Source organism: Apteryx mantelli, chromosome 1, assembly GCF_036417845.1.
Source record: "Apteryx mantelli isolate bAptMan1 chromosome 1, bAptMan1.hap1, whole genome shotgun sequence".
Taxonomy (NCBI): domain Eukaryota; kingdom Metazoa; phylum Chordata; class Aves; order Apterygiformes; family Apterygidae; genus Apteryx; species Apteryx mantelli.
In genome coordinates this window covers 95,006,367-95,019,841 of record NC_089978.1, presented here as the reverse complement: position 1 = coordinate 95,019,841, position 13,475 = coordinate 95,006,367, and the positions used below count along the sequence as shown (strand labels likewise).

Sequence of the window (13,475 nt, the reverse complement as noted above, 5' to 3'; positions counted from 1 at the left end):
GACAGTACTTATAGGATAAGTCTTAACTGTTTCTGATTGTGCCTCTTTGATGAATTGAAAGAAACTGCTCTGTGCTATTATCTGCTTCATTTGTTTCTGGTTTGAAGCTGCAGGAAGAGCTCTTCACAGGGAGCATCTGAGTTTAGCTCTAATCACTTTACTATAGTTTGTGAAATCTGAAATTAACTTTGTTGAGACAGCACAACTGAAATGTCAGCTTGAACATAACCCACATCCAGGGTTCTGATATGTTTCTATTATCTTATTCTCCTACCATATCAGTAGCATCCCTGTGTAATGGAGTGAGTTTAATAGTACTAAGTAATACTGGAGAAAAGCTGGGCCTTATATTAGATTCTATCTTGTATTATTTGCTTTAGGGGTTTGTTGTTTTTTAATCTCCTTTTCCTCTTGATTTCTTGCACTGAGTGTACATGGTCTTTAGCTGAATCCCATAGTGGGTCACAGAGGACAGTAACTGGAGTTCAGAGACAAGCAGACCTGCCTTACAATCTATATAATTTCTTGTTTCTATTGTTTTATTTTCCAAACTGACCTCTAATTTTCTTTGAATCCTTTTTTAGCTGCTCAGTTTGACAGGATGTCAGAGTGGTTTTTTTTGAAGGTGCTCAGCTCTTGAAGCAATGGGGCTCAAAATGTCCCTGCTTGTTAACCATAAAAATCAGTAGAAAACCACAGCCTTTTCTGTTTGCAGAACATGAACTTGAGCCTTCAGCAACAAAGCTCAAACTTGATCTGTACAGTTCACCCACAAATAATATGAATGTGTTCCTTCCCCCCTATACCCCTGCATTGTACCCTCATGTAAAATTTGCTGTGAGCATACAGAGAGGTGGTTCACACATATTTGCAGTGGGTGTTGAAAGCAGTTTTAGATTATGTTCTCCTTGTAACTCCTATATTAAGGCTTTTGCAAGTAATTTTGTTTGATTACCATTACTGTCATTTGTAAGCTAGCACAAAGTATCGTTAACAAGTTAGTGTAGACTATTCATAATGGGGTACATCTAGCTTTCTGGAAACATGGTCTTCTGGTATCCTAATGCCTGTGTTCCAGTTCCTTAAAAGGAGCCTGGATAGTGTGCTCAGCCTTTTGTATATATTTAACTACTTGAGGCAGATGTAGTAAGGAAGGGCATGAGCCAGGCACACAAACGCTAGGGCATGCTGGCTTGGCAACTGCTGGGCAGTGTCTTGTTGACTACCATGGCAAAGGTGCTTCACTGAAGAGTTAGTCCTGGGTTGTTACACAGTCTTGCGTAGCAGCAGTGTTTGGCTTGCAGTCAGTCAGAGTAGTGTGCAGTGCTAGCTTCTTGCTCATGTAGCAGTACCATGAACTGGATATATGTTCCATTTAAGTCAACAATAACCAAATAAAATGTAATTTATAAAGGGAGATGCTTTTTAATTCTTGTTAGTTTGAGTAATGGAGAGCTCCCCACAGCGAAGGAGATTTATATTGCTGTCTAAACAAAACATAGGCTCTATCTTTATATTCTGACTTTTAACATTGGGTAGTTGCTGCATCAATATAGAAACATTTCTTCCTTCTTTTTAAGATTCTATTAAAATCCTGTAGCCTTGGATGACTTTTACCAACAAATTTCCTTCAGCAAGATTAAAATGTCTTTTTCCTTGTTGTATTGAATGTCTTTCTATACAATGAAGATAAAGGCATGCAATTTTGCCATCCAAAGCTATTTTCTGAAGACTTATGATGTCCCATTTTATTTATCCCTTTTTATACTTAGAAGCCTCAATATTTTAGTCACATTTAACAGTAAGTATTTCTGGATTTGTTGTTAGATTTTGAACCCTCTCTGTTAGAGATTTTCCTTATTTTTTTGCAGACAGGTTACTCAGAATTAAATCCAGTATTGCAGATAATGGCAATATTGTTTCAGTTTTTATTTATTAATTTCTGTTCTCCTTATAGTGCATACATTTTGTGTGATACTGAAAAAAGCTGAGCAATGGGTCATTTTGAGCAGTTCATAATGAGCCTCAGATTTAGTCTGCATGTTTATTATTTAATTTAAAGCCAGCAACTTGAATATATGTATCATTAAACATTTTCTTTAAAATAATGGTGGTACCTTTACATTTGCTGTTCACCTTTGCTGCTTATTCACCTTTAAAACTTCCATAATGGGTAGCATTATTAACATCACTCTTAAAATTATTTTAAAAGATTAAATCTGGGGCAGGCAACTCTTTGCTGTCATGGTGAAAAATTGATTAACATTAACACATTTAGCTTAATTACCTCTATTTCCCCACTCTGCAGTGTGGTGATACTCTATGTACACTAGTTCTTTCCTGTCTTCTTGCTTCTTCTGTATACATTTTTCTCTTTAAAGTTCTTCTTATGTTTGGAGTAATAATTTTAGCTTTTTTGTGATTCTGTTGCTTTCCCCTCAATGAATTATTTGCCTTGGTCTTCTGAAGAAGACTTCTCAACTCATCTGTTTGCAGGTTTTAATATACATGCTTTCAATAACCCTCTTGCTATCACCCACATCTGTTCATTCACTACACTGGCAGCTCTGAATAACTACACAGATGATCTGAGTATCACGAAAGCTAAATGCAAAGAGGAATATCTCCCAAACTCGCATATAAAAAGCCTGACACTTTGAGACTATTGGTTCCCAGATAGCAATACAGGTAACATAATAGCTTGAGGGAAGCAGAAAGAAAGAAAGTGTTAAACAGCACTTTACTTAGAACAGAAACAGAGAACACTAGAAAGATGGAAGTAGGTAGTTTCCCCTAAAATGCACAGGTGTGACTTGTCAAATAATGTATAATGACACAATTTTTATCTACAGCTGAAGGAGTGGATATTTTACCTTTCTGGAACTGGTCTTCTTCCTCAGCTGATGGAACCAACTAGCATAAGTACATGCATTGATCAGCATTCTTCTGTCATCATATCCTTCAGAAATCCAGCTCCTGAAAATGTATTGGTAGATGTGGAGCTAACAGGTACAGTGTTTTATTTTTAGAGGAATGTAAGTGCCTCGGGTAGCATCAAAAGTGTGAGTTGGATAGTTATATGATTACATTTGCCTCATTCCATATACTGACAACTGAAACATTGTGTATCCTTCACATTCACCCTGGAAAGCTCCAGAGACTGTGGTGTGGGATTTGAGAAACAGCACAAACCTGTACTCAATACCCCAATTAGGTCATACCAGCCTCATGTATACAGGCAGCTGGTTTGTGATTGTGAACTGTACTGTAGCCTTTAGGCAATAGTATATATTATACTATATATATATATACACACTATATGCATATTATTTTATCAGCTTATAGATAGTTAAAGAAGCTAATAAGAACAAAGCTTTTCAAGTTATTTCTGACTGACCTTCCAAGCAAGTATGTTTCAGCAATATTTTCAAACATACTGTAAAAATAATGTAAAACACAGAAATACTAAAGATTTCCAAGTCACTGTCCATACTGACATTTCACAAATGATGTAGAAATCAAGTTCGAAGTCCCAGATTCTCCTTGATGACTGAAATTTACACAGTGAAACAGCATAAATTTCACTTTCAGTGAAACAGCTTTAGAAAGCTCTCTGAAACTCTACCTAGCCCAGCATAACATAGAGCATCAGTAAAGAAGCACTAAAGCATTTCCTGGCACCTGAGTATAGCAAAAATTCAAGATATAGCTTTCAGCAGCCCCTAACACTGACCTGCTGTGGATGTGGCAAGGACGTAAAAGTCATCAGCAAAATCAAACCTGTGCTAAGATAAGCTTTAAGCCAGGTTTACACTGTCATGCTGTGATTTGGGGTTTGTGGTGTATAGAATAAGTGAAGAAATGTGTCTTTTAAAAGTGTTGATTCATGTCTATTTGTTGTAATGAAATCAAGCTTTTGAATAAATTACAGCTTCTGAGATATGAATTAGAAATACACAAACTTGCAAAACTTGAACTTGAAAAATTGTAGAGCAGTTCTTCAGTCTGCTAGTGAAGTAAATTCTTGTATGAAGTCACCACCACTTAAGGTCTCTCTGTAATAGTTATCATAGATATCTGATTGCCTCTTTTTATTTCAACCTTGATTCTGAGAACAAAAACTTCTCAGGGGTGTCCTGAGAATTAGTGTGAAACTTTTTGAAACATCATTTGGAATAGACTTGGGTGAGGAAAATTAAATTGACCATCAGCTAGAATAAGAGCTTAGGAAACTAGAAGGGAATGGTGAAAATTCCAGCTATCAGAAAACAGAAAATTTTAACTATCTTAGAAATGTTGACTCATTTTTTTAAGAAGGTTGATAAACTTACAACAGTAATTTGTCTTTGTTGTCGGTCAAATCAAGCCAATATATACAGTTCAGCATATGTCTTTGTAATTGATTGGTCTTTTCATCAGTGTTCAAAAATAGGTGAATATGGTGTTATAAACCTGAATTGAGTTATCTTGGCAATGTACTGCAAGTTTTCCAGGTGGATAACTCATGATATTTCCATTGGTATTGTTTTCATAACCATTGAATTTCCTTAAAACTTCTGCAGGGAAAAAAAGTGTTTATAGCTATGGGGCAGAACAGATGATTGATTGATTTTAAACTTATGCCTAGGTCTTTTTCCAGGTTGGCCTAAAGTGCCAAGCATCTGACAGAATGATGCCATGCATGAACTCAGGACCTTATTTATCTAGCCTGCCTGAAGCTTCTGTTTAAGTCACTTTATAGTATTAGTGATAGAAACCATAGTTAACAAATCTTGTAGTCTGTAAAAATTTTCTTTTTTGAGGATGCTGAATAGTTCCTGAGGTCAAGGCTAATTTGGTCATAACATTGTTCCTGCTGAAACTCTGCTGGTGATTTATAGAGATTACTAATTAATTGTGTCGTCATGTTGGTGTTTGTATATAAGACCTTTTGGTGTGTTTGATTGCTTTAGTTATCTGGTAAATGGAGTGTGTTTGATTGCTAAAGTTGTCTGGTAAATGGAGTGTTTAAATACAGGTTGAAGTCACCCAATACACAGAAGAGTAATGCAAACTAAATTCTTGTGATGGGCTACTTTTCTAAGTCGTAACAGCAGATATCTCACTGTATCTCTGAGTTTCAAATATGAAATGCAGATTAGATTCCTACACGTGTAAAACATTTGGGAATCTGAGGGGAAAATTTGTTATTTTGCTATATGTTTTTCAGGGAAACCATTCTACATATCAGGGCAAATACCGACATTAAAAAGATTTTTCTTGGCTTACAAATGGTGGATTTGAAATCTTTAGTTTGGTTAATACCAAATCCTTTTGTGTTACCTCTATGCTTTATTTTTTTTAACTAAATGAAGACTTGCTGTTTTTCTATTCTCGCTGGAAAAAAGACTTCAAGCCTCCCCTGGGTTCAACAGTAATTGACTGAGATATGACTCTTGGGATTTAATGTTTAGCAAGAAAAAGAAGAAAGTTGCTTAGCTTCTTTTAAGGTATTATAGAAATTGTGAGTCCTCAGGGACATGGATAGCTAGGACCCATATGGGGAATGATTCAAGGGATGAAGAATGTTTGGGGAGATATGGTAGTAATCTCTGAACTCAGGTTCAATATAAAGGACTGCAGTAATCATGGGGTACCTTTTCACTTTAATCTGTGTCGACTGCCTGTGTTTCCATTGATCTACTTCTTATCTCCTCTCCCAAATCTGTGCTATGTCCTCCTAAAACCACCCCATGGTTCCTCTGTCTGTTGACCATAGCTTTCCATAGCTTTCAGCTGCATAAACACTTCTTGATGAGAGATTCTGGGGATTCTGTTCCCTAAATGGGGACTTGTCAAGAGCATCTTTTTGGCAGAGTTTAATGGAGTTTCCCATGTTTAACCATTAAAGTATTTTCATTCACGACTGTCACAAAATAGAGTTCCATTCTTAAATGATTAGACCACTTAGTTTCTTCTGTTGTTCTTTTCTGGACAACAGTGAAGGAGGCAACAGCATGCAATGGATCCACTGTTTATAAGCTAAGTAAATCATGGCCAGGATCTCAGAGACAGTGCCGGAAGTTCCCTGCTGAGCTGGAGATCTTACAGTGTCCAGCTTCCTACTTACCTGGCACCTAGGCAGCTTTAAGTGACAAGGGGCATTGCAGAATATGTATGTAAACAGTAACAGGGCAGTTGATACACAGCTGGTATTCAGTGTGTACACAGAGGGGTGAAAAGTGCTGCTCATAACAGAAGAGGACCTGCAAATGATAACAACACACCATAGAACCTGCTGTCCTGCCCTAGATGGTGCAATCACTATTTCTGGACAGTCTCTATCCAGATGGAAGTCTCGAGGGTGAATACTGCAATCCAGGTCTCAGGCTGCAGGGAGTTCTTGAGGTTTCGCTCTGGCACTGGGCCATGGATGACCCCACCAACTGGTAACCTCACCAATTGGATGTGTGCTCTAATAGACTTTCTGTGGTGCCAGATACAGGAGCTTTGTTCCATCAGGTTGATGAACAAGCGATTGACAAGATCTTTGCGGAGACTCTACAGAAGCAAGAGGCAAACTCCTCCAAGAGTGAGAAGTTTGTGACCAAAACAAGACAGAAGCAGCAAGAAAACACAGACTCAGGCAATGGGGAAGTCTCCATTCCCACTTGCAGCTGCTCCTCTAGAGAATATGTTCAGGGCCCTGGAACAGAGGAGGAAGAAGAAGTCTCACTGGGGAAGCATCAGAGCTGAACATCTCAGGTCTTCAGATTCGAACCAGCACTATCAAGAGGAAGAAATGAGTGTTAGAGGTTGAAGAGTTCTTCCTCCATGGGACAAAGGCTCCCGTCTTCCATACGGACCTATCATCCCAGGAAGTTTGTTGCTTGCCTGGAGTTCAAATCTGAGACACTGCAGAGGAGATAGATTGCCAAGGCTCATCTGACCTCCAAGCTACTACACCTTTGCTTTTCATTCATGTGGGCATACATGTGTTTATCTTCCCCATGCAGCCAGGGAAACCTTGAGCAAATTAAAGTTGATTAGAAGGCTCTGGCAGTGAGGTGGAGGGCATACAGAAGCTTTCCTTGAATATTTGTACACTAATGCACAGAGTTTGGGCAACAAATAGGAAGAACTGCAAGACCAGGACGGCTGCAAGGCTGCAATGTGATCAGAATCATGAAGACTCAGTGGTATAGTGTGCACAACTGGAGGATGGTCATGGATGGGTGCATGCTATTAAGAAAGAATAGGCAGAGAAGAGGAGGGGAAGTCATGCTCTTTTTTAAGGCGCTCCTTTACTGTGTAGAGCCCTAGTCTGAAACCAGTGATATAGGGATTGGGATACTCTGGGTCGAGATCACAGGTGGAAGGAGCATAGTGGTAGGGGTCTGTTGTAAACTGCCTAACTAAGAGGAGGAGGTGGATGGGACATTGTACAAACAACTAGCAGAAGTCCCCCACTCACAGTCTTCATGGATGACGATCTGAACATCTGAAGAGCTCAGAAGTGAATCATCTCATTATTTAGGAAGACTGAGAATTTCAGCAGAAGACCCATTTTGCTAAGCAGAGACCTTCTCAGTAAACTAACATAGAAAAAGGAAGGATATATTTCACTATATCCTGTGCAACATATGTGGGCTAAAGAAACTCATCTTATATGCAGAGATAAGAATTTATTAATAGTTTTATCAAGGTCTTTAGTCTAATGAAAATAAAAATGATGGGCTATTATTAGTCCAGTTTCAATGATACTAGCTGTCAGGGAGCACCAGGAGTGGGCTGCTCCACCAAAGGAGGGACAGGAACAAATGGTGACAGCAAGGCTGGCAGGAACCTTTCAACAAGGGGTGCAGTCCCAAAGTACCCAAACAAGAAGAGCAGAGCAGGTTGGGTGCCAATAACCAGTTTCAGGCAAGAGTCTGTTGATTGTGAGCCAAGTCCACACTTAGAAGGCAAGTCTGAGATCAAGGCAGCAGCTAGGCTTGGCAGGGTACATGGTCAGAGACAGCATACCTATGACATAGCTCAGGCAAGGACCTGAGCTTCAGTGCAACTCCCAAGCCAGTAAGTAGAGGCTCCAGTAGAGGCTTCTCATTCACAACTTATCTGTTTCCACAGAAATCTGATAAAAAGTTACACAGCTGCACTAGATCAGAGCTGATCTTGAACACAGGCAGCTAAACCCCTGGGTGTGGGGAAGAGGTTGCAGAGAATTTCAGAGAAGGATATTTATTGGCTGGTCAGAGCAATTAGTCTGTTGGTGCATTCAGGGCCCTGACCACTAATACTTTTAGTCCAAATTATTCAATTAATACTAATTGCTGATAACTGATATACACACAGTTCCTCGCACCCACCTGGTATTTTTTCTTTGGTGTTATGCTCACCCTCCCCAATGAATTATCACAGAGAGTCATCAGCATCACAGGTTCTTCACTGGAAAAGAGATGCTGATGATGTCAGTTTCTTCCTTCTCAGTCTTGGATCTGCTTGAGCTTATTTTTTATATGTTTCTGAAAGGTTTGTTGCTACATTTGCTTTCTTATTGGCCCCCAGGTTTAGTTCCACAGTAGCCCCTTAATTTCGTTAGATCTTTACTGTATATGGTATGATTTCTTTCCGATAAAGCCACAAAATTGCACAAAACTAAGCTGAAGCTGAAAACAAATTGGGCAACAGCTAGCAATTGGACAGCTGGGCAATTTACTGTTACAGCTAAAACAAGCTCAAGCCAAGTCTAATCAAGGTTTGTCAACTCTTGAAGCATTGCACTAGTGAGTTAATGTAAAGCCCTGTGGCCTATTATTTGCAGTGGTAGTAATACCATATTCCCTGGACTACACATCGAAGAGGTGGAAACAAGGAGAGGTAACAAAAGAGGAATATAATGGCACTATGAGAGTACTTAGCAAAAAATCGGGAAGACCAAAGCCCAGATGGAGCTAAGACTAGCAGGGGATGTCTAGGGTCACAAGAAGGGGTTCCACAGCTATGCTAGTTGCATAAGGAAGTTCAGGGAAAATACGGGTGCATTAATAGGTGCAGGGAATCAACTAGTGGCAGACAATTCAGAAAAGGGTGAAGGGCTCAACACTTTTTTTGCCTTGATCTTCTCAGGCAAAACCTGCTCCCATACCAGTATATACTGATATGTTTTGAAAGGAAGATGGGCAGCTAATGAGGGAGCAACGGGCTGTGGACTACTTAGAATAGCTGGATGTGTTCAGCTCCATAAAACCAGATGAAGTTCACACAGGCTGATAAAAGAGTTAGCCAATGTGATTGTGAGGCTGTGGTCTGTCCTCTGAAATTTCATGGTGATCAGGAGATGTCCTTGATGACTGAAAAAAAGCTGGGTTGTTCCCTTCTTTAAAAAATGTTAGAAACAAGATGTATGGAGCAGTAGGAAAGGCAGCCTCTCCTCAATCCCTGGTAGGATCATGGAGCATATCCTTCTGCAGTCCATGCAGTCCATGGATTGCACATCCTCTTGCAGTCCATTTCCAAGATGGTCAAGAAGGTAATGAGAAGCAGTCAAATGGATTCAGAATCACAGATTCACAGAATCGCTGAGGTTGGAAGGGACCTCTGGAGATCATCTAGTCCAACCCCCCTGCTCAAGCAGGGTCACCTAGAGCACATTGCACAGGATTGCATCCAGGCGCGTTTTGAATATCTCCAGAGAAGGAGACTCCACCACCTCTCGGGGCAACCTGTTCCAGTGCTCTGTCACCCTCACAGTGAAGAAGTTTTTCCTCATGTTCAGATGGAATTGTCTGTGTTTCAGTTTGTGCCCGTTGCCTCGCGTCCTGTCGCTGGGCACCACTGAAAAGAGTCTGGTCCCATCCTCTCGACACCCTCCCTTCAGATACTTGTACACGTTGATAAGATCTCCTCTCAGCCTTCTCTTCTCCAAGCTAAACAGGCCCAGCTCTCTCAGCCTTTCCTCATAAGAGAGATGCTCCAGTCCCCTAATCATCTTTGTAGCCCTTCGCTGGACTTGCTCCAGTAGTGCCACATCCCTCTTGTACTGGGGAGCCCAGAACTGGACGCAGTACTCCAGATGTGGCCTCAGCAGGGCTGAGTAGAGGGGGAGGATCACCTCCCTCGACCTGCTGGCAGCACTCTTCCTGATGCACCCCAGGATACCATTGGCCTTCTTGGCCACAAGGGCACATTGCTGCCTCATGCTTAACTTGGTGTCCACCAGCACTCCCAGGTCCTTCTCCGCAGAGCTGCTTTCCAGCAGGTCAACCCCCAACCTGTACTGGTGCCTGGGGTTATTCCTCCCTAGGTGCAGGACCCTGCACTCGCCTTTGTTGGACTTCATGAGGTTCCTCTCCGCCCACCTCTCCAGCCTGTCCAAGTCTCTCTGAATGGCAGCACAGCCCTCTGGGGTATCAGCCACCCCTCCCAGTTTTGTATCGTCGGCAAACTTGCTGAGGGTGCACTCTGTCCCTTCATCCAGGTCACTAATGAAGAAGTTGAACAAGACTGGACCCAGCACTGACCCCTGGGGGACACCGCTAGCTACAGGCCTCCAACTAGACTCTGTGCCACTGATCACAACTCTCTGAGCTCTGCCATTCAGCCAGTTCTCAATCCACCTCACTGTCCACTCATCTAACCCACACTTCCTGAGCTTACCTATGAGGATGTTATGGGAGACAGTGTCAAAAGCCTTGCTGAAGTCGAGGTAGACAACATCCACTGCTCTCCCCTCATCTACCCAGCCAGTCATTCCATCATAGAAGGCTATCAGATTGGTTAGGCATGATTTCCCCTTGGTGAAGCCGTGCTGACTACTCCTGATCACCTTCTTTTCCTCCACATGCTTGGAAATGGCCTCCAGGATGAGCTGCTCCATCACTTTTCCAGGGATGGAGGTGAGGCTGACTGGCCTGTAGTTCCCTGGGTCCTCCTTCTTGCCCTTTTTGAAGACTGGGGTGACATTGGCTTTCTTCCAGTCCTCAGGCACCTCTCCTGTCCTCCATGACCTTTCAAAGATGATGGAGAGTGGCTTAGCAATGACATCCGCCAGCTCCCTCAGCACTCGTGGGTGCATCCCATCAGGGCCCATGGATTTGTGGGTGTCAAGTTTGCTTGAATGATCTCTAACCCACTCCTCCTCCACCAAGGGAAAGTCTTCCTTCCTCCAGACTTTCTCTCTTGCCTCCAGGATCTGGGGTTCCTAAGAGCTGGCCTGAGCAGTAAAGACTGAAGCAAAGAAGGCATTCAGTAACTCTGCCTTCTCTGCATCCTTCATCACCAGGGCACCCACCCCGTTCAGCAAAGGGCCCACATTTTCCCTAGTCTTCCTCTTGCTGCTGATGTATTTGAAGAAGCCCTTCTTGCTGTCCTTGACATCTCTAGCCAGATTTAATTCCAAACGGGCCTTAGCCTTCCTCGTCACATCCCTGCATACTCTGACAATGTTTCTATATTCCTCCCAAGTGGCCTGTCCCCCTTTCCGCTTTCTGTATACTTCCTTCTTCTGGTTGAGTTTTGCCAGGAGCTCCTTGCTCATCCATGCAGGTCTCCTACCTCCTTTGCTTGACTTCCTACTCATAGGGATGCACCGCTCTTGAGCCTGGAGGAAGTGATGTTTGAATATTAACCAGCTCTCTTGAACACCCCTTCCTTCTAGGGCTCTAACCCATGGGATTCCTCCAAGTAGGTCCCTGAAGAGGCCAAAGTTTGCTCTCCTGAAGTCCAGGGTTGCGATCCTACTTGGTGCCCTGCTGCCTCCTCGCAGGATCCTGAACTCCACGATCTCATGGTCACTGCAGCCAAGGCTGCCCCTGACCTTCACATCTTCCACCAGTCCTTCTTTGTTTGTTAGTACGAGGTCCAGCAGCACACCTCTCCTTGTTGGCTCCTCCACCACCTGTGTCAAGAAGTTGTCACCAATGCTCTGCAGGAACCTCCAGGACTGTTTGTGCCTAGCTGTGTTGTCTTTCCAGCAGATATCGGGGTGCTTGAAGTCCCCCATGAGAACCGGGGCCTGGGATTGTGAGGCTACTTCCAGCTGTCTGTAGAAGGCCTCATCGACTTCCTCATCCTGATCAGGTGGCCTGTAGTAAACACCCACAACAGTGTCACCCATGCTAGCCTGCCCTTTGATCCTTACCCATAAGCTCTCGACTCGCTCTTCATCCACCCCTAGGCACAGCTCAATACATTCCAGTTGCTCTCTCACATAAAGAGCAACTCCACCACCTCGCCTTCCTGGCCTGTCTTTCCTAAAAAGCATGTAGCCATCCATGACAGCACTCCAGTCATGCGAGCTATCCCACCATGTCTCTGTAATGGCAATGAGATCATGGCCCTGCGACCGCACACACATCTCTAGCTCTTCCTGTTTGTTCCCCAAGCTGCATGCATTGGTGTACAGGCATTTCAGGGAGGTGATCGAGCATGCAGGTTCACCGAGGACAAATCATGATTGACTAACCTGACTGTCTTCTACAAGAAAATGACTGGTTATGCAGATGATGAGGAACAAGTGGATGTAATATACCATGATTTAGTAAACTTTTGTCACTATTTATTGTAATATTCCCATTTGGAAGCTAAGGGAGCATGGGCTTGATAACAGACTGTTGCATGGTTTGGAAACTGGGCTGGACCAGTCTCAAAGGATAGTCATCACCAGCTTGACAGTCAGCTGCTGGTTCATGATGGGTGTAGTACCCCTAGGGTCAGTACTGTGGCCCATATTCTTCAAGACCTCTGTTAATGACATGGATGATGATACAGAGTGCAATGTAAATTAGGGGGAGTGGCTGACATGATGAATGGCAGAGCTTCAGTCCAGAGGGACCTTGATAAATTGTTGGAATACCTCTTTTTCTGATTGCTCTTGTTCTTCAGCTGAAGATACAGTAAACTTATACATTTTAAGTAACAATAAATTATGTAATTTTCCTTCTGAAATGTTAACCCTTTGTACTTTCCCCCTCTCATTCCATCTCCCCTTTGTGTTAATTTATCCTAGCCCAGACACTTAAAGAAGCACTGTGAAGGACTAGCTGTGCAGTCAGCCTTATTTGATCAGGAATTAATTGATTACAGCATTTCATGAAGTGTAGAAGGTGTGCATTACATGTGTGACATGAAGTTTCCCATTGCACCTGATAGAGGGCAGCATGGTTTATTCTAGTGTAAAATGTAAGTTGGTATTCTGATTTGTACAGCAACTGTAGCAATTATGGAAAGCAAGCTGCTTGCCTTGTTGAGCATAAATCCAGTGCCAGATAGCATAGCTTAGTACTGTAATACTATTAAGTACCATTTGTAAAAATGCTAATCTAATGTGCTATTCACACACACACACAAAAGGGAAAGAACAACCAAACCTCTCCACAATACAATCCTAATAAAAATTATTTACAGAGCTTAAATGTGGGTACTAAAAACTACTAAAATGTGATATTCTGAGAGACTGTCTTAAATTTGCAGAAGCTGCCTTGTTTAAATATTTT

General features: G+C 42.2%; 1 protein-coding gene across 1 annotated transcript in view; it reads left to right on the top strand.

Moving 5' to 3' along the window:
• Positions 1-13,475, top strand: part of CFAP47 (cilia and flagella associated protein 47) — a 377,656-nt gene that overhangs the window by 286,530 nt on the left and 77,651 nt on the right. Inside the window, exon 56 of the mRNA XM_067289744.1 lies at positions 2,853-3,009. Within this exon, the coding sequence (XP_067145845.1) occupies positions 2,853-3,009 (157 nt within the window). The remainder of the gene's footprint in view (positions 1-2,852; positions 3,010-13,475) is intronic.